Below are 26,172 nucleotides of genomic sequence, written 5' to 3'. Positions count from 1 at the left end.
TGACTTGCATTCATTCCCTATTAGATCGTTTATTAAAATTAAGTTTATTAAAAGTATGTTCATTAAGAAATTATTCTGGGTTGAATTGAAATTGACATATTGTGTTGGTTGTTTTTTGAGTCAATTTCAATTCACCCCAGAATCATTTCTTACTGTGTGGTTGAGTGGGTACAATTTCAACGAAATGTACCATCTTACCCCTCCTTTCTAATCTGTCCAAATAAAGCTAAAAAAATAATAAAAAATAAAAAATAAAAAAATATTTGTATTTCTAAACTATTAATTTCATGAGAAACAATGTATGTGTTTTGATGCTGCTTTTTACATGCACTGAAACCACACAGTTCTTTCACAACGCTTTCTTAAAAACACCAATATTCAAGTTGAAGAACCAATTTGGGTGTTTCACATTCTGTGTATTAAAACACTTACATTGGGTTTACATTCAAACCCTCTCCAAACACCAGATCTCAGCTTAGGTGCACTACTTTTCATGATTTCATTACACAATCATGGTGTTTTGAGACTTTTTATTTTTACAAGGTAGACACCATTGTGTAGGTTAAAAGTCCAAGAAATAATTCTGCAAGAAAGATTATGTATTGGTTTTCTTAATTTAACACTGAGGCAGGTTTGCTCAGGACAGCATAAAATAACTAGTGCTGGAGGGCTTTTATTACAGTTTTTCAAATGCACAGAAACACAGAAATGGCAGCAATATGAGTTTATCTAGAATATAAATGCTAAATATTACAAAACATGTATTACAACCATCACATACATCGCATACAGTTCCTCTTAAAGTTCAAGTTAAATATATGAAAACATACTGTACACACAACACAAAAGCGTCTGAAATGTCAGGCATAGTCAACTCCTGTAGGCAGTCCCACCACAATAAACTGAGAACTTATTTTAGCTTTATAACTTTTTATTGGCTTCTTGCAACAAGTCTATCTATTTAGGCTTAGGCCTAAGTGCAATGTTCAGTCTGTGAATTATGTCAGTAAGTCAGTGTTAATTTTGTCAACAACTAATTACTAGGGTGATCAATTCGAAAATGCAATGCTTAGGATGCTCAATTGATACGTAAAAAATGGTAAATGCATTTATATCTTCACGTAGGTGCACGTGATTCATGTCACGATAAAATTGCAATGTTAAAATGAAAATTGAAAATGGTTTATTGAAAATTGGAAACGGTAAACAGAAATTCTAAAATGATTAACAAAAAATGATCAATGCAATGTAGAAAGTGGCTTTTTATTTTTATTTTACAACTGCCCATTTAGCATGTTCTATTGTCTTTTCTTTTCTCATTTTCAATCTGTCTGCAAATTGCTCCTTGGAGGTTTGGACCAGGAAAGAAACACAACACCACCTGCAGTTGTACATTTTTGACATGTCATGCGCTCTGTTAACGATGGGGTTCAAACCTGGTGTCTTGTAAACAAAAATAACATTTTAGCCTGCTAAGGCAAAGCTTAGGCAATGTAGCTTGGGGAACCAGACTTTGGTTCAGCGGACTAATCAAACCAAATCAAATTTTATTGGTCACATACACATGGTTAGCAAGTGTAGTGAAATGCTTGTGCTTCTAGTTCCGACAGTGCAGTAATATCTAACAAGTAATATAACAAATTTACAATGACTACCTTATACACACTAATGCAAAGGGATGAATAAGAAAAAGTACATGTAAATATATGGATGACCAATGGCCGTGTGGCATAGGCAAGATGCAGTAGATGGTATAGAATACAGTATATACATATGAGATGAGTAATGTAGGATATGTAGACATTATTAAAGTGACTATTTGTAAAGTGAAGAGTTATACCATTATTAAATCCATTATTAAATGTATTGAAGTGGCAAGAGATTTGAGTCTGTATGTTGGCAGCAGCCACTCTATGTTTTTGTGATGGCTGTTTAACAGTCTGATGGTCTTGAAATAGAAGCTGTTTTTCAGTCTCTCGGTCCCAGCTGATGCACCTGTACTGACCTTGCCTTCTGGATGATAGCGGGGTGAACCGGCAGTGGCTTTGGTGGTTGTTGTCCTTTAGGATCTTTTTGGCCTTCCTGTGACATTGTGTGCTGTAGGTGTCCTGGAGGGCAGGTATATTGCCCCCGGTGATGCATTGTGCAGGCCACACTACCCTCGGTTGTGGGCGGAGCAGTTTTCGTACCTTTGCGGTGATACAGCCAGAAAGGATGCTCTTGATTGTGCATCTGTAAAAGTTTGTGAGTGTTTTAGGTGACAAGACAAATTTCTTCAGCCTCCTGAGGTTGAAGAGGCGCTGTTGTGTCTTCTTCACCACGCTGTCTGTGTGGGTGGACCATTTCAGTTTGTCCATGATATGTACGCTGAGTAACTTAAAACTTTCCACCTTCTCCACTACTGTCCCATCGATATGGATAGGGGGCTCTTCCCTCTGCTGTTTCCTGAAGTTCACGATCATCTCCTTTGTTTTGCTGACGTTGAGTGAAAGGTTATTTTCCTGACACCACACTCCGAGGGGCCTCAACTCCTCCTCGACGGCCGTCTTGTCGTTGTTGGTAATCAAGCCTACCACTGTAGTGTCGTCTGCTGATGATTGAGTTGGAGGCATGCATGGCCATGCAGTCATGGGTGAACAGGGAGTACAGGAGAGGGCTGAGAACGCACCCTTGTGGGGCCCCAGTGTTGAGGATCGGCAGGATGGTAATGTTGTTTCCTACCCTCACCACCTGTGGGAGGCCCGTCAAAGTCCAGGACCCAGTTGCACAGGGCGCGGTCAAGACTCAGGATCTCGAGCTTAATGACGAGTTTGAAGGGTACTATGGTGTTAAATGCTGAGCTGTAGTCAATGAAAAACATTTTTACATAGGTATTCCTCTTGTCCAGATGGGATAGGGCAGTGTGCAGTGTGAGATTGCGTTGTTTGTGGACCTATTGGGGCGGTAAGCAAATTGGAGTGGGACTAGGGTATCAGGTAGGGTGGAGGTGATATGATCCTTGACTAGTCTCTCAAAGCACTTCATGATGACAGAAGTGAGTGCTACGGGGCGATAGTCATTTAGTTCAGTTACCTTAGCTGTCTTGTGAACAGAAACAATGGTGGCCATCTTGAAGCATGTGGGAACAGCAGACTGGGATAGGGATTGATTGAATATGTCAGTAAGGATGCGGCTAGGAATGCCGTCTGGGCCGGGAGTCTTGCGAGGGCTATCACTCTTAAATGTTTTACTCAAGTTGGCCACAATGAAGGGGGGCCCACAGGCTTTGGTAGCGGGCCGTGTTAGTGGCACTGTATTGTCCTCAAAGCGAGCAAAGAAGTTATTTAATTTGTCTGGGAGCAAGATGTTGATGTCCATGACGGGGCTGGTTTTCTTTTTGAAATCCATGATTGACTGTAGACCCTGCCACATACATCTCGTGTTTGAGCCATCTCGTGTTTGAGCTCTCTGTAGTCAACAACCAATTTTTTCCTGATTAAACTAATGATGAGATGAAATGCTCTGGAAAAAAACTATAACTATTACCAATTACTTTTAATTGTAAAATGTAACGAGGCAAGACAAATGGACATTCAATTTCACATGAAACTCTTTTAAATCTGTTTTGTCCAATTATAAGCATGCATCCCTGTGCAGAATATATAATGCAATCCTCTCATTAGCCGATAACATCTTTCTGTTGCATGGGCTGGTTGTATTGATCTGGCTCTCCCACAAACACAGCTCCCAGTCACTTTAATCACTAATCTCGGTCTCTCTTTTGAGCTGATGCGCAGACAGGATACTTAAATTGTAACAAACTAACCTCAATTAGAAACAATAATGTATTTTAAATCTTTGCTTTAATTTTGGTCATTTTTGCTCTGATCACATCAGAAGCTCTATTGTGCCATGTGCACTTTTATTCATCTGTGTTGGCAATAGCGAGGTGCAGTTGCTTTTTCCAATTGGGAAAACAAATGATTTTTGCTGAATATTAGGAGTATAGTAATACTTCTGGCATTGTGGGAAAGCTCATATTCTCCCATTTTGAAGGAAAGCACTGTTATTTAACCAACTCTGATGGTTATTATGTGGAGAAAACGGATCTACATTTTTCCTGGGGACCCGACGCTCGCTCTGAACGTTAACACGCATCGCTTGCGGTAATGTTTTAGAAACATTAGGAATCTTTCATATCAGTGAGATTTTTTTTTTAAATGAAGGTAAAATTACTACACCTTTATAGGGTTAAGATTGGTGCTTCCACACGGCCATATCTCAAAGTTACAGCACTTGTTTTACGGAAGACTTAGGAAAACATCTGTGCTCATTAGCTATCTAGCATGCTCCAAACACTTGTGTGTAAGAATAACTGGGGAGGAAGTGTAGCGGAAGTGTAGTTTGCAGGCTGGAGACACACAGCTTATGGATCTGTGAAAATCTGGGAAAGTAAGTGTATCTTTTTTATTTGAAAGATTCATTCTCTCAGATATGAAAGACGCTTCGAAAACCATTTTGCATCTGATGATTATTGACGTTTCTAAACACTAAAACACAGCGCTAGGATTGTAGTTCCCATGGAGCCAGTCGTGACCGAAGTTAACCGCTGAATATCCTACAGAGAAGGGCTTTTCAGAGCTAAGTGTGCACATGACGCAAGTAAGAGGTAAGAGTTATTTAAATGTAGAAAAAAATGTGCAGACTAAAATGTGACTAAAACTAGACTGAAATTGTTCCGGGTTTTCGTCGACTGAAAAAAAACAAAAATGAACAAAAGATTAAATGACAAAAATGTAACGAAGCTAAAAATCTAATTTAAGACTAAATCTAAGACTAAATTAAAACTGCAGTAAGTTAGCCCTTTCGCAATTTTCAAACAGAAGAGTGTAAGGTATAGGCGTCTCTTTATGGAGAGTAGTCTGGTCTTGGAGTCCTGGGGTGGTGCGGTCAACAGCAACAGCATGAGATTCTGAAAAGCATGCAGTATTATTAACCATGGAGATATACACTGAGTTTATCAAACATTAGGAACACCTTCCTAATATTGAGTTGAACCCCACATCCTCACTTCGCCAGGGCATGGACTCTACAATGTGTCGAAAGTGTTCCACAGGAATGCTGGCCCATGTTGACTCCAATGCTCCCCACAGTTGTGTCAAGTTGTCTGGATGTCCTTTGGGTGGTGGACCATTGCTGTAGCACACAGGAAACTGTTGGGTGTGAATAACCAAGCAGCATTGCAGTTCTTGACACAAACTGGTGCGCCTATTTGTGTCAATAAATAAATACATACCCTGTTCAAAGTCACTTAAAATGTTTTCCTGCCCATCCCCCCTCTGAATGGTACACATACACAATCCATGTTTCAATTGTCTCAAGACTTAAACATCTTTTTTTAGACTCCTCCTTTTAATCTACACTGGTTTAGGTGGATTTAACAAGTGACGACAATAAGGAATCTTAGCTTTCACCTGGATTCACCTAGTCAGTCTATGTCATGGAAAGAGAAGGTGTCTTAATGTTTTGTATACTCTGAATATAATTCTTTATGTGTCTATATCAGGTTAGGGTAAAAGCTAAGATTAGGGTTACGGTTGAACCAGGTTGTGGACATGACTCTAGGGCTAGGGTAATGGTTTTGTTTGAGGCTAAGGTAATGGTTCCTACACGAAAAAATACTAGTTTACTATAGAATCCTACAGTACATACTATTTAATTCTATAGTAAACTGAAGTATACTGTAAAATACTATACTACACACTGTAGTATCCCTAAATCATGTGTCGTACTTATAAAATATAGTAGAATGTTGTAGTATACTGAAGAATACTATAGTAAATACTATTTAATTTGCATATACCCATTCCTCTCCCCATATCGCAATTTGTGCCACCCATGAGTGAGAAACCTACATGCCAAGTATAGACCCCCTGTTCCCTACAGCTTATAGAATATAGTAGAAGCTCTGATCTATTGGATCTGACCTCAATCCTACCTACAGATTGTGGAAAATGTGCTCTTTTAGTGGTAGTGGGCATTACAAATTAGTTTCTGTGAGCTGGCACGTTTGGTTTCCAAATGGCTTTTCATTCAAAATGCTTCTAAATTGGCCTAGAACCAGGGGAGAAAGAAAAAAATCTACATTGTAAATCTCAAATGGTAGGCTACCATTATGTCAGATTGTGAAATGCTCCGTCAATGTTTTTTACCTGGCCAAATTATTAGAAGGGGGGGGGGAATGAATTGGACCAGATTGAGGCGTTCTCCCCACTACAGTAAATATTATATACATAGAACAGTCTGCAAAAACACTACATTACTATAGTATATAATTTTTAAAAAATACTACAGTATTTATACAATAGTTAACAGTAAATACTACAGTAAATACTGCAGTGAATGCTATAGTAAAGTCTAAAAAAAACACTACAGTGAATACTAAAGTATTCATACCATAGTATACTATAGTATTTTTTCATGTGGGTTGAACCGGTATGTGGACATAAAGCTAGAGTTGGGGCTATGGTTAGTGGATGCACGGTAGAATGGTCTTACCTGTTTGTTGTTTCAATGTACAGACCCCATGCCGTCCTTTTCTGTGCCTCCTCTGGTGAACTGTAGACAGACAGACAGACAGACAGACAGACAGACAGACAGACAGACAGACAGACAGACAGACAGACAGACAGACAGACAGACAGACAGACAGACAGACAGACAGACAGACAGACAGACAGACAGACAGACAGACAGACAGACAGACAGACAGACAGACAGTGTACACAATCAGTCAGCACCCCATTTAAACCTGGGACATTAGTGCACTGTGTTAGCTCGAATTGATTATTTTCAGCACAGTTCCAGCAACTACGATTGATGCTGCCTAACCAGGCCAGTGCAGAACATCTTGGCTCTGCTTTAGATGACTGTGAAAGGGATAGTTATCATTCACTCAGTTAGGGAGAGGTGGATACATACCAGTTATTAGGGCTTTGATGACTAGAGCTGCCACTATGACAGCAGCAGTGAGACAGGCCACAGCTGGCACCACTACCCAGATCAGCTCCAAGTAGCCTTGCAAGGCCGGAGTTTGCCCAACCATTGCAGGGGCACGGGCACGGCCACGGGCATCAGCTAGGTCCACTTTGAAAAGCAAAGAGAGAGAAGCAGCAGTCAGAATCAAAGCTCTTTGTATGGTGGATTTCAGACAAAAAAAAGGAGGACTCTTCAATGTATACTTCAGTGTGTTTTATATAAACAGTGGTCGTACACTTTGACTTCAAGCACCTTTTCAAAGCCATAGGATGTTTGTATCTTTGTATCTTTCTGTGTAATATTTCGTAATATAACCTATTTTCTGTTTGAAACCTGAGTGGTTCGGGAATGTGTTGAAAATAAATATTTTTTGTTTGTATGAAGAATTCCATCATGTTAGCAGTGTTTCCTGAGCCCTGTCCATAAAGCACGTTAAATAGAGTGGAAGCATTGACTTTTTCCACATGTTGTTGTGTTACAGCCTGAATTTAAAATTGATTACATTTAGATTTTGTGTCACTGGCCTACACACAATACCCCATAATGTCAGTGGAATTATATGTTTTTCAACTTTTTTACAAATTAATTACAAATTAAAAGGTGGAATATCTTGAGTCAATAAGTATTCAACCCTTTATTATGGGAAGCAACAATTTGCTTAGCAAGTCAGATAATAACTTTCACAGTGTTAAACATGAACATGGTGAAGTTATTCATTACACTTTGGACAGAGAGGAAGGAAACCACTCGGGATTTCACCATGAGTCCAATAGTGACTTTAAAACAGTTTAATGGCTGTGAGAGGAGAAAACTGAGGATGGATCAACAACATTGTAGTTACTCCACAATACTAACCTAAATGACAGTGAAAATAAGGAAGCTTGTACAGCATACAAATATTCCAAAACATGCATCCTGTTTGCAATAACACCAAAGTAAAATTGCAAAAAATGTGGTAAAGAAATAAAATTTATGTCCTGAACACAAATAATTATGTTAGAGGCAAATCCAATCCACATATTACTGAGTACCACTCTTCATATTTTCAAGCATGGTGGTGGCTCTTTCATGTTATACGTATGCTTGTCATCAGCATGGACGAGGGAGATTTTTACAATGAAAATAAATGGAATAGAGCTAACCGCAGGCAAATTCCTAGATTAAAAACCTGGTTCAGTCTGCAGATATTGTACAATCCAGGTGTTCAAAACTCTTAGAGACTTCCCCAGAAACCCTCACAGCTGTAATCACTGCCACATGCGATTCTAACATGTATTGGCTCAGGGTTGTGGATTCTTGTGTAAATTATATTTTTCTGCATTCAAAAACAGGTTTTCTCTTTCCCATTATGGGGTATTGTGTGTAGATTAGTGAGTTTTTTGTTGTTGTAATCCATTGAATTCAGGATGTAACAACAAAATGTGGAATAAGTCAAAGGGTATGAATACTTTCTGAAGGCACTGTACATTTAGCGTGTTCAGTCTTGTTCAACACAAACACACACACAGCCTCAAACAAAAGATACTTAAACTGTGAAGTCAACAGTGTTTGTATCAGATAGGGACCAAGGCAAGGTGTGCATGCCAGGATTAGGGGTTTAAAGAAGGTGGAACGCAGCTGAATAAGAGAAAACCTGCCTCCTTGAGAATTTTGAATGAGTTAATGTAATGAAAGAGGTAAGGTGAACCACACAAGCGTGATGAGTAACCCTGCTTGAGGCTTACTAGATTTCCTGACTACTTGCGTAAGTAACCATTGCCAATACCTTGGCTTTAGCTCAATGGGCTAACATGGTTTTGTGGGCTAACCACGGTCTTGTCGGAGACCCTTGTAGAAACCCAGTCGGTCACTCGAGACTGAATGGTCAAAAGGCTGAACTCAAGAGTTTTAAATGAACTCACTTCTTCTTAAAAAACCCTGTACAATAGGTCAAAAAGTCACACAACACTCACAGCATCGTATATGGCAATGAAGGATGGTGACAGCATACTTTACGTTAAGCCTCTTCACCTGTCGAAATAGAATATGCATCTATCAATCACTATCAAAATGCCTGTGAAATCTATACATGTAAAAAACATTTACATGGACAGTATTCATCTTACCTGGACACAGGTGTTTGGTAGGCATATGTCCACAGTCAGGTTGAGATTAGCAGATTTTCCCTGCAAAAGGAAGACATAAAACATTTTAGTATACTTCAAAACACTCTCCTGTAAAAGGAAACAGAATACAAAAACATGTCAGTTAGCATTAGAAGAAGAAACAGATTCCCTTACGGCTTCTGTTGTACTTCTGTTCAGGTGTGTCCCCTCCCTCTCTCGAGTATCTTTCATGTACTACCTGGTATTGTGTTTGTCAGTTCTTCACAGTATTAGACTAGCGGTTAAGAACATTGGTCCAGTAACTGAAAGATCACAGTGAGGACATAACATTATAAAGACTGCTTGTGCAAAATGTTACTGTGAAAAAAAGTGTGGCCTACTCAAACGCTGACAATCATAACTAGACTTTCTAATGAAGTGTTTTAATCACACCGGTTTGAGCCTACGATGCAGGGACCACTTTAGAATGATTACACCCATGTATTCGTACACATTCATCAAATTGGAAATGAGCTATTATCATGCTGGTTAATGCGATGCATGTCTGTTGAATTTGAAAACATCGCCCCCACCCCACCACCTGAGCCAATCAGGAGCTGCTTCTGCGTTGCGGCTGTGGCATACCGCATACTTTTTACTAAAAGGTACATGCTAAATAGTATGCAACGATGATTAAAGAGTATGTAGTTTAAGTATGTAGTACGCTAGTATGGGTATTCTGACACAGCCACTGTCTCTGTGTCCTAAATTGAAACAGAACAATTACACAGGAAAAGCTTTCTGCTTTTTGGAGGGTGCATGTAGTCCAATTAATTTCATGTCAAAGGTCTTCCAGCAAGTGCTTCAGCAGTTGTGTGTTACCCATTGCCCCTCTTGTGCCTATCACCCAGAGTCTCAAGGTGCTGGAGAGATTTCATCAGACTTTGAAGTCTATGTTGAGAGCTCACGGCTTTGAGTTCGAGAAAGACTGGGATGAAAGGGTCCCTCTAGTGTTATTTGTAGCACGGGACGTTGTTCAAGAATCTGGGGTCACCGTTGTAAGCTCACTTTTCAGTCCCTTACCCCTTTAAAGATATTTTAAAAAATATCTGGATTACCTCATCGCCACACCCGAGCGTAGGGGGAAAAAAACTACCGTGTCATGTCAACATGTTGAAACCATACTTCTCCTGCTGTGATCGGGCGGAGAAGTCGGTGGAAACCGGTAGTCACCGTGGACTATAGTCTTCCTCAGGAGCATGAGGAAAGCCCAGTATTTCCTTGAGAGCACGAGGAAAGCCTAATACACACTGTGCCTGTGGGACGGTTGAGTAAAGCAGAGATTCTGGAAAACCTGAAGGGCTTTTTGGCACACTTGTCTCCGGATGTGTAGCGAAGTGAACCCATTGTGCTATACAATAAACCCATTGTGTAAGCCCATACAGTGAACCCATTGTGCTATACAATAACATCGGCTAAACATGTGTATGTGACCAATACATTTTGATTTGAAAGGCAAAATTGTTGTACTGCTTTTAGAATATCAGGGTTTAGTTTCAGATGTGCCAGTCAAATGTTCTAGAGCATGACACGTTGGGGACTCGAGTGAATCCTGAAAAGAGAGAGAAACTCTGTAGTGAGGTAGAATTCATGCTTGAACACGGCATTGCACGGCATTGCACAACATGGCAACAGTCCGTGGAGTTCACGCTGCATATTGGTACATCAGCTGGATGGGTCTCCGCGCTTTGTTCTAATTTTCTCAAACTCATTGCTGTTACTAAGTCAGACTTGTACCCTTTTCCCAGGGTCGATAATTGTGTGGACCGTGTTGATGCTACTAAGTATGTTAGTAAGTTCGATCTGCTGAAGGGATACTGGCAGGTCCCTCTCACTGAGCGTACAAAAGAGCTGTCTGCTTTTCTCACTCCTGATGGTTTGTTTTCCTACCTTCATCTTCTGTTCGGGTTTCGAAATGCCGGAGCCACGTTTTAAAGGCTCATGCACATCGTGCTACGTGGTCTGGAAAATGCTGAGGCATATTTGGACAATGTGGTGGTATTCATGCCACCTGGACAGAACACCTTAGTTTAGTTCTGCATCTGCCAACTTGAATGTTAAACTGTCAAAGAGTGAAATCGTCCAAGCAACAGTGAAGTATTTCTGGAAGGTGGCGGACCAAGGAAAAGTCTGACCGGTCATGGCAAAAGTGGAGGCCATCAATAGCCTTCCTGTGCCAACTTCTCACCAGGAACTGCGCCAATTATTGAGGATGGCTGGCTACTACCAGGCATTTTGTAAGAACTTTGCACAGGTTGTTGCCCCACTTAAGGATTTTACCAGTCCCAAAGATATTTTCCATTGGAGCACAGACTATCAGACCGCTGTTGAGAAGACAAAACCCCTTTTGGTCTCCGCACCAGTGCCTGCTACTCCAGATTTCCGTCATCCATTCTCTATGTACACAGATGCCAGTGATGTAGGAGCAGGTGCTCCTGCAGGTAGACAACATCAATGTTGAGCATCCAGTGGGGCACTTTTTGAAGAAGTTGGACTCCTATCAGAAACACTACTCCACCATTGAGAAAGAAACACACTTTTACCCTGGCTCTTCAGCAGATCAAGGTTTATGTTTCGGGTCTCTACACCGCTTGTGGTCTTTAATGATTGTACACACTCGTTTTCCTGTAAAAGACAAGCTCCACGAATTGCAGACTCCTTCACTGGAGTATCATAATGCAGGAGTTTCCTCTTGAAATCAGAAATGTCAGTGGTAAGAAAAACTTGGTTGCTGATTTTCTTTCAAGATTGGGCAGTCAATAGGTTTTTGTTGTGCTTAACTAGCCCTGGCCGACATTTTATTTTGACCACACATTTCGCTGTACTGGAGATTAATACGTTTTGTTTTGATTGGGCTCGTCCCAAGGAAATAGAAATACTAGGAAGGTACACAGATCGAGATTTACCCTCTTTTGTCAAATCTTCTGAGTTTTATGCAGCTATTTTCTTTTGTAAAAAAAATGTTTCAGGATATGATAAAATAAAACAAAAAGAGAAAAGAGGTGGCTGTTTTGTTTGGTACAATAAACCGCCAATAGACGGCATGTTTATATTTGTTAGTTATGCCTTTATAGAGCGACTGCCCCTAAAAACCAACTAATCCCTTTGAAAACGGCCTATGTGGCGTCAATATGAGTCAGAAACCTATATCATAGTGTCAGAATTGACTACGAAGTGTAAATAGGATCATTTTGGTCATAATGTCTGTTTCATCTAAAAGTTCATTTGAAACCTCAGTGCATCAAATCAAATTTTATTTGTCACATATGCTGAATACAACATTTTTACAAGCCCGTAATCTACAATGCTTTAAGAAAGTAAGAAGAAAAACATGTTAAATAAAACATATAAAATAAGAGTAAAAAATAATTAAACAGCAGCAGTAAAATAACAATAGCGAGGCTATGTACAGGGGGTATGGGCACAGAGTCAATGTGCGGGGGCACCGGTTAGTTGAGGTAATATGTACAGTTGAAGTAGGAAGTTTACATGCACCTTAGCCATTTAAACTCAGTTTTTCACAATCCCTGACATTTAATCCTAGTACAAATGATCTGGTTTGTGACCCTTTTCAGGAAACTAGGCATATGTCGTGGGTCACTACTTCACAGGAGAGCCTTTTGATCGTAAACTTGTTTTAATTGTAAACAAAATTGTTTTTTTGGGCAGAAATGCCTTCTCAAACGTGAACTTTCAATCGCCTTAATAACAAACTTGTATGCCATCTGTAAATACATTTGGCTGAGATAATGAGTGGGCTGGACATGCCAAGAGATGAGTTTGGATTGGTCTGCCATATAGCATGCTTCTGTCGATTTGAGCTGGTCGGTAGATAATCTTTTTATGAAATGAATTAAAACTGAACAAAAACTTGACTATGCAAGTATCAATTTCAATAGAATGTCACTGCAACAACTGTTTCAGAGCACTCTCGTCTGAGTGCGCCAGAACGCAGAATAACTGATGAATTTACTACAACAACAAAAAATAAACAAATTAATGATGAATTTACGAAAGCTCAATACCGGTTGAATATGGCCGGTGTCAGTAAACGTCGGCAAAAAAGCGTACTTTAATTGTTGCCAGGAGCACCTTTACAGTCACCAATGCTCTGGATAACATCACAGCTAGCAAAGTGGATCTGGGACGATTCCGTCTGAGAATTGGGGCACTCGGCTGAGAGTCAGACTCCTCCTTCCTTAGTATTACTTATGGCTAGGATGCAGGGATTGAGCTCGGGCCGATTCCAGTGTGAGTTGTATTGTATTTGTTTTGCATTGTATTTAATATGGATACCCATTAGCTGCCCCGTTCCTGGGGTCCAGCAAAATTAAGGCAGTTTATACAATTCTGAAACATTACAATACATTCACAGATTTCACATAGTGTGTATGTCATCATGTGTGTGTGCGTGTGCGTGTGCGTGTGTGTGTGTTAGTGTGTGTGTGTTAGTGTGTGTGTGTGTGTGTGTGTGTGTGTGTGTGTGTGTGTGTGTGTGTGTGTGTGTGTGTGTGTGTGTGTGTGTGTGTGTGTGTGTGTGCCAATGTTTGTGTTGCTTCACAGTCCCCGCTCTTCAATAAGGTGTTTTTTAAATGTAATTTTACTGCTTGCGTAAGTTACTTGATGTGGAATAGAGTTCCATGTAGTCATGCCTTTATGTAGTACTGTGTGCCTCCCATAGTCTGTTCTGGACTTGGGGACTGTGAGGAGACCTCTTGTGGCATGTCTTGTGGGGTATGCATGGGTGTCTGAGCTGTGTGCCAGTAGTTTAGACAGACAGCTCGGTGCATTCAACATGTCAATACCTCTCATAAATAAAAGTAGTGATGAAGTCAATCTCTCCTCCACTTTCAGCCAGGAGAGATTGACATGCATATTATTAATATTAGCTCTCTGTGTACATCCAAGGGCCAGTCATGCTGCACTGTTCTCAGCCAATTGCAATTTTCCTAAGTCCTTTTATGTGGCATCTGACCACACAACTGAACAGTAGTCAAAGTGCGACAAAACTAGGGCCTGTAGAACCTGCCTTGTTGATAGTGATGTTAAGAAAGGCAGAGCATCGCTTTATTACAGACAGGATTCTCCCCATCTTAGCTACTACTGCATCAATATGTTTTGACAATGACAGTTTACAATTTAGTGTTACTCCAAGCAGTTTAGTCATCTAAACTAACTCTCAATTTCCACATTATTTATTACAATATTTATTTGAGGCTTATGGTTTAGTGAGTGTTTTGTTCCAAATACAATGCTTTTAGTTTTAGAAATATTTAGGACCAACGTATTCCTTGCCACCCACTCTAAAACTAACTGCAGCTCTTTGTTGAGTGTTGCAGTCATTTCAGTCGCTGTAGTAGCTGACGTGTATTGTGTTGAGTCATCCGCAGACATAGAAACTCTGGCTTTACTCAAAGTCAGTGGCATGTCATTGGTTACATTGAAAAAAGCAAGGGGCCTAAACAGCTACCCTGGAGAATTCCTGATTCTAACTGGATTATATTTGATAGGCTTCCATTAACCTCTCTGAACTAGCCATCCCGGATCCGGTATAATTGTCATCAGCAACGCAGAATAGCATAGCGCCACAGTCTAATAATATTTACTAGAAAATATTCATATTCATGAAATCACAAGTGCAATATTGCAAAACACAGTTTAGCCTTTTGTTAATCCACCTGTCGTCTCAGATTTTGAAATTATGCTTTACAGCGAAAGCAATACAAGCGTTTGTATAAGTTTATCGATCGCTCGACAAAACAATAAGTACACTTAGCATCAGGTAACTTGGTCACGAAAATCAGAGGAGCAATCAAATTAATCGTTTACCTTTGATGATCTTCGGATGTTTTCACTCACGAGACTCCCAGTTAGACAACAAATGTTCCTTTGTGTTCCATAAAGATATTTTTTATATCCAAATACCTCCGTTAGTTTGGTGCGTTATGCCCAGGAATCCACCGGAAAGAGAGGTCACGACAAGGCAGACAAAAATTAAATTAAAAATGATATCCATAATGTCCACAGAAAAATGTCACACGTTTTTTTAGAATCAATCCTCAGGGTGTTTTTCAAATATCTATTCGATAATATATATCAACCGGGACAGTTGGCTTTTCACTAGGACCGTGAGTAACAATGGCCGCCTTTCTCTTTTGCACACAACTCACTCTGAGAGCCCCCACCTATCCACTTACGCAATGTGGTCATTCACGTTTATTCTTCAAAATAAAAGCCTGAAACTATGTCTAAAGGCTGTTGACACCTTAGGGAAGCCATAGAAAAAGGAATCTGGTTGATATCCCTTTAAATGGGCAATAGGGATGCATAACAACAGAGAGATTTCAAAAACAGGGGCACTTCCTGATTGGATTTTCCTCAGGTTTTAGCCTGCAATATCAGTTCTGTTTAACTCACAGACAAAATTTTGACCATTTTGGAAACGTTTGAGTGTTTTTTTATCATAATCTGTCAATTATATGCATATTCTAGCATCTGGTCCTAAGGAATAGGCTGTTTACTTTGGGAACGTTATTTTTCCAAATAAAAATAGTGCCCCTAGCTTCAAGAGGTTAATTAAAGAACACACTGTGTTCTGTTAGACAAGTAACTCTTTATCCACATTATAGCAGGGGGTGTAAAGCTATAACACATACGTTTTTCCAGCAGCAGACTATGATCAATAATGTCAAAAGCTGCACTGAAGTCTACCAAGACAGCCCCCACAATCATGTTATCATCAATTTATCTTAGCCAATCATCCGTCATGTGTGTAAATGCTGTGCTTGTTGATTGTCCTTCCCTATAAGCATGCTGAAATTCTGTTGTCAATTTGTTTACTGTAAAATAGCATTGTATCTGGTCGAACACAACTTTTTCCAGAAGTTTATTAAGGGTTGGTAACAGGCTGATTGGTCAGCTATTTGAGCCAGTAAAGGGGGCTTTACTATTCTTAGGTAGCGGAATGAAGGCACACGCTCTCTAGTAGGCTTAAATGGAATATGTGGCAAATATGAGTAGCAAAATCATCTGCTATTATCCTCAGTAATTTTCCCAAAAAATCTATTTTAATTCCAGGTTGTAAGGCAACAAAATAGGAAAAATGTGAAGGGAGGTGAATACTTTCACAAGCCACTGTACTTAGGCCAATTCTGGGCAGTCATTCATTTTGATTCCGGGCCGAGTCCGACACCCTCTTCTGGGCCGATTCCTCATTGCTAGCTGGGATGAAAACAGCCTAACCAGCGCTGCTAGGGCGAGTGAATTGGTCAGAGTTTGGGTGGGGGCTGAAGCTTAAGATGATTATTATGGCATTACACACGGTCAGTGTGAACCAGAGTGACTTGACACAGCAAAGGGCCGACACAGGACATCCTATTTAATGAAAGGGGTTTCTGCCTTAAAGAATTCACCCATGTATACTGGTAAGAGTCTAGCTACAGTTTCAGATATTATACTTTTCTTTCGACAGAAAGTTGTTTTCATTGCAAGTTAAAGCATATTGTTGACTAGCTAACATTGAACCTTTTTGGTTAACTTTAGCTAGCTATGACAATTGGTTTGTATTGCTAATACTCAATGGACTGGGATTATGGTTCATTGTCTAGGAATCGATGGCAACACTTGATATGTGAAGCATAAACAACACGTTTTGATTATTTCATTGACCTCCAACATGATTGGCACTACTTTTATTGATCTCAAATTACTTCTGTATTTTCCAGAGGTATGTGTAGTGTGTTATCATTTTAACTTTTTTTATTTTGAACTTTCCAAGATTATGTTTCTGTATGCTGTGCTGCTGCTCTGCACATTTGTAGGTAAGTGAAACTTACCTAATAATGAGGCATTATGTCACATTTTCTATTCATTAACTTATCTTAATGTTATTTTGTTGTTTGCAGGTGCACTATCCTTCTGACCCTATGCAGCCAGGTCCCATCTACTTTTTAACTGCTTGTAAGTGTGGCTTGTTTGGTGTCACAACAAGTCAACTACGTGATTCATGAAGGCATGTCATCCAGCAAAGGCAGCAGCGCAGTCATCAACTACATGCACCATTTCTTCACCAACTACGGAGTTGGGGAATCACATGTGGACCTGAATTGTGATAACTGCAGTAGCCAAAACAAGAACAAGGTTGTGCTCTGGTATTGTGCCTGGTCGGATCATGCACAAGCTCCAGCACAGTCTGGACCTTCACTTCCTGATCGTAGGCAACACCGAGTTTGCCCCCGACTGGTGCTTCGACCTCATGAAGCAGCGCTTCAGAAAGACCAGAGTGAACACTTTGTCTGAGATTGCTGGTGTTGTGAAGGACAGCACTGTGATGGGTCAACATCCCACAGCTGGTTGGACTGGAGGATGGTACGGTGCTGGTGGAAAGCTATGGCTGGCAACAATACCTGACTCCGTACTTCAGGCCGCTGCCACAGTTCAAGCAGTTCCAGCACTTCAGGTGAATATAATTTTCAGTGCATTGTATGAGGTTATTCTTCTTATCTAAACTTGGGAGGTGAATTGATGTAGTGCAAGGTTATAATGTCTTCATTTTTTTTATTTCCTGTTTTACAGCTTCGATGCTCTTGAGCCTGGTGTTGTTGTCGCCAAAGAGTGTTCAGACTATCAGGACCAGGTTTCAGCTGCTGCGCAACGCTGACATCCTTCCTCCCATAGATGGTCTGCCTGAAGATCAGGGAGTTTTGCGACGAAGAGGCTATGGACATCACATGCCCTGCACCAAAGTCAAGGGCAGGACAGAAACAGGCTCTCTGAATATAGCTTCCCTTGTTCATGCGTGGTTCGGACAGACCAGTCATCAGCACTATCTGCGGTGCCTCTATTCAAATGATTCTCTCCTAACACATATGCCACTCATTGCTCCAACTATTTGTTTTATTTATCCTGCAGCTCAGTCACTTTACCCCTCCCTGATTGTATGCATATAACTACCTCCTCTATCACTGATATTGTTATTGTTCATGTACATACTTATATTTACACTATTTATAATATTGCTACTATGCAAGTAACCATTTGGCTGTACCATTTACACCTTCTGTGGAGACCCATCCACTTGGCAATATCTGGCTGGGGTTAGAGCATTTCTTTCACATGACCCATCAATTTGGTGTGTCTGGGTAAGCATAATCTAATATTCATAAAATATTTTTATCTGGACACTTTGTTTACCTGTAATTTTTCCTTATTGTAGGCTACTACTTTTAGTCTTAATCTTTACTACACTACTCACGGTTTAGCGCATGACCTCACATGTGAATCCTTAAAGAGATGGGTGGGGCTGGCTTAAGAGGGCGTGAACAATGCTGAATGGGTGTAGACAAAGGAAAGCTTCCCAGGTACCAAAACATTCAAAGCCCATTTTCTCAAAAGTGAATTTACAAGTTTATCAACTTTCAGAATTACTTTCCCATTGTTCCTCAAATGCAGTCTCTACTTTTACATCTGTCAAGCATGGAATTAGCTGCCAAACAAGATTACATTATTGCTCAAGCTACATACAGTATGTTTTATAATTGAGGCATGATGACAATTGTTGACACTGTTTTTCTGTTTGACAACGTGCACAGTTGGGTGCCAGACTGATCCCCTGGTTATGAACGGATGCTGGGACCTACCAGAAAGAGCAAATGTATCATAAGATGTCCAGCAGTGTGGTTTAGTGACCTCCCCCCAAAAAGTGAATTCACTGTTCACTTGCTATTTTCACATCTTTTCTATGGAACGCCGTTTGGGTCTTTGAGTGTCGAAAAAGACAATACATGTCAAATAACACTATCTGACATATTAAATAACACAATTCTATTATAGACTGTTGTGTGTGCTGAATTTTCCCGTGCAAGCCAAGCTCCACCACTACGATCAGTAGCACTGTCAAAGAAAAGTCTGGAAACAAGCACAACCGTCCACGAAAAATGTGTTTACAATACCGTGTTGGTAATAAGTCATTATTTGTTTCGACCAAATGGGAAAAAGTCTGTGTGAGCATTTGAAATAAGATCAGGATCAATTGAGCTGGATCAAAAATGTTTGCGAATATCTTTGATACGGATGTTATTAGCAACTTCTGCAGTAGCTAGCAATCTTTAGCTTTGTACCTAGCTAGCACCAGTACAACCAGCTTGAAAACAATGACCAGTAGAAACTGCAGTCATTTTCAATATTTTTAGCAATGATTGAGTAAGTATTAGCTAGATAGCCACTTGTTGTTGAACTTCAGTTCATGAAAATAACTAGCCAGCTTTTTTCCCAACGTCGTCTTCAGAGTTATCACTCTAAAGCATCCACATTGTATTATTTTTCCTCTGGAATAGTGTTCAATACACATAGTATGTTGACTGGTAGAATAAATGTGGCTCAATTCAGTGGTTTTAGAGTCCTGCAGTAAGAGCTACGACAATAATATTCCCTGGGTGTCACTGAGTAGACTCATACCCCATCTCATTGATCCACAATCCATAGGTAAGGCTGTACAGTGAAATAAGTATGACCCCAATGCAATTCTAAAGTCTAATACATCCAGTGTGATTTCAACAGATTTTTCTCAAATTAACAAATTATTGTCTTTTGTTGAATTTATATAAAAACATTCCAACCTCGTTTTGCATGATCTATTCAATAATAATTTCACTATTTGTATTCATTTGCATCACTGTCAATGACACGCAAACTGCAAATTCCATTATTGTGGCTATTCCTTATTGTGGCTAGCTTCACATAGGTGGGTCCGACCACCAATAATCAAATAATATATCAAATAATAATATCTAAAATATCTTGTAAATTAGAAGTATTTTAGATGATGACACCTAGTAGGTAGTTAGTTAGCTAACTATAGCTACTGAAACAGATAGTTGTTTTGCTATGTTTTTGGGAAATAACATTGTTTACATCCTTCAGCTAGCTAGCTTTTTTTATGACCAGCACTGTCCAGAGCTTGGGGAAGTGTGTCTGCGCTCCTTCGGAAGCTGCGCGAGACAAAACTTTACCAGCATCATGGCATACGTATCGGTGAATCGCTGTGACATATGAAATACAAGCGATAGTGTAATCAATGTGTAATAACTATGTACAAAAAAAATGAACGTGTTAAATTACGTGACATGCAGTCATATCCAGGTCCTGATTGGTCAACAAGCGTATTTGACGCGTTAAACAGTGTGATTTGACGTGTAACTTTTTTGATGCTGAAAGATCCAAATCCAGTTTTCACAGGCTCATCATTTTTACAAAATGACCCACTTCATTACTTTGATACATTTGGTAACCCAACTGTGAAACATAATTTATGTAAACTGACATTATTTATTGTGTCACACCCTGACCATAGTTTGCTTTGTATGTTTATATGTTTTGTATGGTCAGGGTGTAATCTGAGTGGGCATTCTATGTTGTGTGTCTAGTTTGTCTGTTTCTGTGTTTGGCCTGATATGGTTCTCAATCAGAGGCAGGTGTTAGTCATTGTCTCTGATTGGGAACCATATTTAGGTAGCCTGTTTGGTGTTGGGTTTTGTGGGTGACTGTCCTTTTGTCTGTTGTGTGTTAGTTTGCACCAGTATTAGGCTGTTTCGGTTTTCGTTACGTTTATTGGTTTTTGTATTGATTCGTGTTTCTTCAGTTTTATTAAACATGGATCGCAATAGACACGCCGCATTTTGGTCCGACTCTCTTTCGCCTACAGAAAACCGTGACATATTGCTTATTTTCTACTTCTTAGAATGTCCATATAATGTCCAGGGGGCATAACCTAGCCTGTGGCCACCATTCAATGTAGCTTTTAATTATATCTGAAGTGTAAAAGAAAGGTATGGAGCGATCAGGTTGATTTTACCAGGCTAATCATAACCCACTACGTGTGTGTGTATGTGACCGACCGACCAGTATCTTTGATGAAGGGTCAGGAGCTGATCTACGTTGCTATGCCCATCAGTGGGGCTCTGGCAAAGACCTCACCTCTTGCCTGCTCACCAAAGGTCATCGATCGGGAAATCAGAATTTGGTAGGTTTAGTCTGACTTCAACATAGTTCATATCTGACACAAACATATACTAACTGCCATAGTTAGAGATAGGTCTTATCAGAACAGGGACTGTGTGTATGTGTTGACAGATGCATGAGATTCAGAGAGACCTGGCACTCAACACATCCACCACGAGGTGTTTACCGATAATACAGTACAGTACAAAGGTATTGTAATAGCAACACCCTTTTCATTCCAGGTGTCAACTCTGCCTCAACTCTGTCTATTTCTACAGATGGACTGGATATGATTTTGCCAGATGGCAGCCTCAGTCACTTGACGTATTCAAACATAGTACCTGTTTGTGTGTCCGATACAGTATCATCTATCCTCACTGCCATTGGTAATAGAAGAGTGACTATGGAGACATTGAAGAGGAAGTCCAGACTGACAAACGGGCTTGATACCGGTGTATCTGAATGGAGAGAGACCTGGCACTCGGCATGAACATTTTACAAGACAAGTTTTACCTGTATTGTCTTTTTTTATTATTGATTTGAATGTATCAGTCAATATGGGGAGGGAGGAACCCTGTATATTCTCCAGCGGGATCAGTGAAATGCTGATAGGCACAGTATCTGTACCAGCTGGGAATGACATGAAAGGTGCACAGTATTACATTAGCAGAACACTGATGCTATTGTATTATGGAAAGGGTTGTTTATTCTACATGGACCTGAATGTTGTCAAAACATGTAGTTTAGAATATCTACACAAATTCAGCAATTTCATTCTTCTCATATTGTTCTGTAGGCTACTGTCCTATTCAAGCTTCCTCCAGAATCTCACCATACTGTACATCTGCCTGTAGTTATTGAACTCAACCTGCAGGATGTTTCTTTGTTGTCATTGAGTGGGGGGAAACAGCTGTGGGCAAGGTTCTGACAGATGGGTGTGTCTTTGTGGTGGTACGGAGCAAATTAGTTTTGCATGGCCTGTCATGGCCCGCCAGTATTTCTTCAGGAGCAAGCCAAAAAACAAGGCCAAATCAGCGGGTGTAGTTCCCCTTTAAGTTGATCATGCACGCTGATTGGAGTCATCCTCGGTTGTCAGGATGTGTTGCACTTGTCGCTTTGTTAAGTTTCACCTGTGCTGGCACAGTCTATGACTAGAAAGACGGGTGTTGTATGTGGAGGATGAGGGAGTAGGTATCTCAGATAGGAGGGAGTGAGGCCTAAGAGGGTTTTATAAATAAGCATCAACCAGTGGGTCTTGCGATGGGTATACCGAGATGACCAGTTTACAGAGGAGTATAGAGTGCAGTGATGTGTCCTATAAGGAGCATTGGTGGCAAATCTGATGGCCGAATGGTAAAGAACATCTAGCCACTCAAGAGCACCCTTACCTGCCGATATATAAATTGTCTCCATAATCTAGCATGAGTAGGATGAATCTGTCATCTGAATCAGGGTTAGTTTGGCAGCTGGGGGGGAAACAGGAGCGATTACGATAGAGGAAACCAAGTCTAGATTTAACTTTAGCCTGCAGCTTTGATATGTGCTGAGAGAAGGACAGTGTACCGTCTAGCCATACTCCCAAGAACGTGTATGCAGTGACTACCTCAAGTTCTGAACCCTCAGAGGTAGTAATAACACCTGTCGGAAGAGGAGCATTCTTCTTACCAAACCACATGATTTTTGTTTTGGAGGTGTTCAGAAGAAGGTTAATGGTAGAGAAACGTCCCTGTCTCCCTCTTTCCTAACCCCTCCCTCTCCCTTCTCCCTCCCACCCCCCCCGCCTCTCCTTCTCTTTCCTACCCCCTTCCTCCTCTCAACTTAAGGTGGTGGGGGTTCTTTTCTTTTAGTTTGACTGTATCAGGCAACTCTAATGGGCATCCATGGTGGGTGTTAAGACCCTACTCTAGCTTGGCCAGCACTCAGTAGGCACCCCCATTGGTGCCTTTCAGAACCTATTTTAAAACTCCACCTGGTTTAGTTTTGGTTGTCAGTGACTCGTTTGTTAGTTCCCTTTATGTTGAGCAATGATTTTGGGTTGGTTATTAGGGAAGTAAGTCGTACAGTCAACACAGCTCCTTGATGCAGCAGACTTCATAGTAAGCAAACACCCTTATCTTTTTTAAATCATAAGTACTGTTGCCTATGATAAGAATTAGGTGCAGATAGACATCTATTTACCACATGTACAGGGAGTGTGTGTTCTGGGTGGCATGCAGAGGTCCCAGTCTTCACACACACATGAAGAGAGAGGGGTGCTCTGACCCGTGACGTTAAAACCAGCCCCAGCTGGTCGACACCCAGGTCCCAAGCTGGAGAGCAAGGCAATATCATCATTCAACATTACTTACTGTATATACCTGCAGTATAGAGCCCCACAATGGAGGTGTCATAATACCCATAAAACCTAGTGGTCAAACAGGGAAACTTTCAATAGTTTTTCCACCATTCATTTCTCCCATAGGGGATTTTAGAAACACTTAAAATAAGGCCTGTGCTTCATGTAGGCTTACCCTGGAGTGGCGTATTGATAACCATGTAAATCTCTCTCGGACAAGGTGACTTTTATCAATATATTCGACTCGATTTACTCAGACTTGAAAATAGTAATTAGCGTCAAAGAAGACATCATGCAAAACTACAAAACCCTGCAAGCTCCTGCACGTCATCTCTGGCCGATACCTTTACTTTTGGTATTGTGTCAATTTAAAACTTGCACAAGACCGTTCACAGAATTGTCCATTTAAATAAATGTACCCTATTTATTCATTACATTTAGCTAACATTAAATAGTTCATCGACAGATTCTTACCTTTTCCTCAATTCGGCAGGCTTGTCCAGATCATCATGGTATTTGTAGTTCATTATGATAGCAAATGAGCATTTCAATTGGGGGGGGGGGTTAAATGGTCAATACAGGCAAATATACTGAAAAAAAGTCACCTTCTCCTAGAGAGATTTACACGGTTATTAAAACATCCCACCAGGGTAAGCCTAAATGAAACGCTGCCCTTATTTTAAGTTTCTAAAATCCCTATGGGAAAAAAATAATTGTGTAAAAACAACTCTATATTGGTAATACTAGATAACGGACCTGGGTTCAAATAGTATTTGTTTTCTTTCAAAAATGTTTGAGAGTTTGATGCAGCATGCCTGGAGTGCCATATGGATGGGGTTTGCACTTCTGGTACTATTCCATTGGTCCATTGTGTCAGACAAGTTCAAAAAATGCTATTTGAATCCAGGTGTGCCATAATATTCCATAATATTGCATTAGTGTAAAGACTGATACTAGAGTGTGGGTGGTTTCTTATCCTTGGGTGTTATGGCTGATGTACAAACTGTGGTACCCGTTTCCACTTAAAAGTCCGTCATTCACAACTTCAGACGAATCACTCATGATAATTATATGCACACTATTTACAGAGAGCTATTACCTTGAAAATTCCCATCTGCAAAGGGGCACCGGATCCAGGATCCAGAATCTGTGGTAAACTGTACATAAAACAGCCAGGAGCATGCATTTGTTAGATTAATTTGTTCTGCACACTCAAAGGGGATATGTACAGGAAAGTTCAAATAGTAAGTGCATTCAGTCGTTGAATACAGCACAGGCGAATGTGGTGTCTTACCTTCATGCAAAGCTGTGGGTGTGGATCCACTCTGGAGAATGTTATCTGAAAGGAAAGTTAAATGAGAACTTGAATCTATAATAGTTCTTGTAAAACAGTCATCTGGTGATATAGCCTTGGTGCCTGACTGTTTCTATGTCATATCAGTCTTTTGTCTTTGAAACTGCCCTTTAACTGTGAAGGAGTTCAGAGGTACAGATGTGAGGCTGATTGATAGAGGCACCTAACCTTCTCCCTGTTGAGGGTCTGTGATGAACCAGCCAGATCGTCACACTCATCGTTCCCTTGTTTTTGGCACAGTGAGATCACCGCAACAACAGGACACACCGGTTCCCATGACAACAACTCCTCCGCCGGGTCAAAGTTAATGCCGGACCACAACTCCTCCAGATCTTTGGAGAAAAGAGACGCGGTCAAAAATAATGCACTGACAATCTTGCAAATTTCACAATCAACCAATTAATAAAACATGCAGTGTAACAGAAGTTGAAGGACACTCACTGTCTCTGAAGGGAAAGACTTGAACTCTGGGTGCATCAGAGGTGGCAGACCAGCCCTGTGGGATAAATATATACAGTGCATTCAGAAAGTATTCAGACCCCTTGACTTTTTCCGCATTGTTACCATTGATCATGCTCCCGAGTGGCACAGTGCATCTCAGTGCAAGAGGTGTTTACTGCAAGCCCCGGTTCGAATCCAGGCTGCATCACATCCGGACGTAATTGGGAGTCCCATAGTGAGGCGCACAATTGGCCCAGTGTAGTGTGGGTTTAATTTTAAAAATCATCATTGAGATGTCTCTACAACTTGATTGGAGCCCACCTGTGGTAAATTCAATTGATTGGACATGATTTGGAAAGGCACACACCTGTCTATAAAAGGTCCCACAGTTGACAGTCCATGTCAGAGCAAAAACCACGGCATGAGGTCTGAAGGAAATGGCCGTACAGCTCCGAGACAGTATTGTGTCGAGGCACAGATCTGGGGAAAGGTATAAAAAATGTTCTGCAGCATTGAAGGTCCCCGAGAACACAGTGGCCTCCATTATTCTGAAATGTAAGACGTTTGGAACCACCAAGACTCTTCCTAGAGCTGGCTGCTCAGCCAAACTGAGCAGTTGGGGGAGAAGGGCCTTGGTCAGGGAGGTGACCAAGAACCTGATGGTCACTCTGACAGAGCCTCTGTGGAGATGTGAAAACCTTTCAGAAGGACAACAATCTCTGCAGCACTCCACCAATCAGCCCTTTATGGTAGAGTGGCCAGAAGAAAAAGCACATGAAGGGCCCACTTGAAGTTTTCCAAAAGGCACCAAAAGACTCTCATCACCATGAGAAACAAGATTCTCTGGTCTGATGAAACCAAGATTAAACTCTTTGGCCTGAATG

The 26,172-nt window shown here is 40.6% G+C and overlaps 1 protein-coding gene across 1 annotated transcript in view; it reads right to left on the bottom strand.

The window, feature by feature from the left end:
- Positions 1–632: 632 nt before the first annotated feature.
- il17rel (interleukin 17 receptor E-like) overlaps positions 633–26,172 on the bottom strand; it is a 43,296-nt gene continuing 17,756 nt past the window's right edge. The window contains exons 9-18 of the mRNA XM_064938220.1: positions 25,289–25,343; positions 25,016–25,179; positions 24,788–24,832; positions 24,593–24,650; positions 23,337–23,467; positions 9,123–9,182; positions 8,970–9,027; positions 6,961–7,125; positions 6,538–6,597; positions 633–4,951 (exon numbers count right to left, since the gene is read on the bottom strand). Of these exons, the coding sequence (XP_064794292.1) occupies positions 4,821–4,951; positions 6,538–6,597; positions 6,961–7,125; positions 8,970–9,027; positions 9,123–9,182; positions 23,337–23,467; positions 24,593–24,650; positions 24,788–24,832; positions 25,016–25,179; positions 25,289–25,343 (927 nt within the window). The 3' untranslated portion in view covers positions 633–4,820. The remainder of the gene's footprint in view (positions 4,952–6,537; positions 6,598–6,960; positions 7,126–8,969; positions 9,028–9,122; positions 9,183–23,336; positions 23,468–24,592; positions 24,651–24,787; positions 24,833–25,015; positions 25,180–25,288; positions 25,344–26,172) is intronic.

This window comes from Oncorhynchus masou, chromosome 26 (assembly GCF_036934945.1).
Source record: "Oncorhynchus masou masou isolate Uvic2021 chromosome 26, UVic_Omas_1.1, whole genome shotgun sequence".
Taxonomy (NCBI): domain Eukaryota; kingdom Metazoa; phylum Chordata; class Actinopteri; order Salmoniformes; family Salmonidae; genus Oncorhynchus; species Oncorhynchus masou.
The sequence above is the reverse complement of the archived record's forward strand: the minus strand, read 5'-3'. Positions and strand labels throughout refer to the sequence as shown.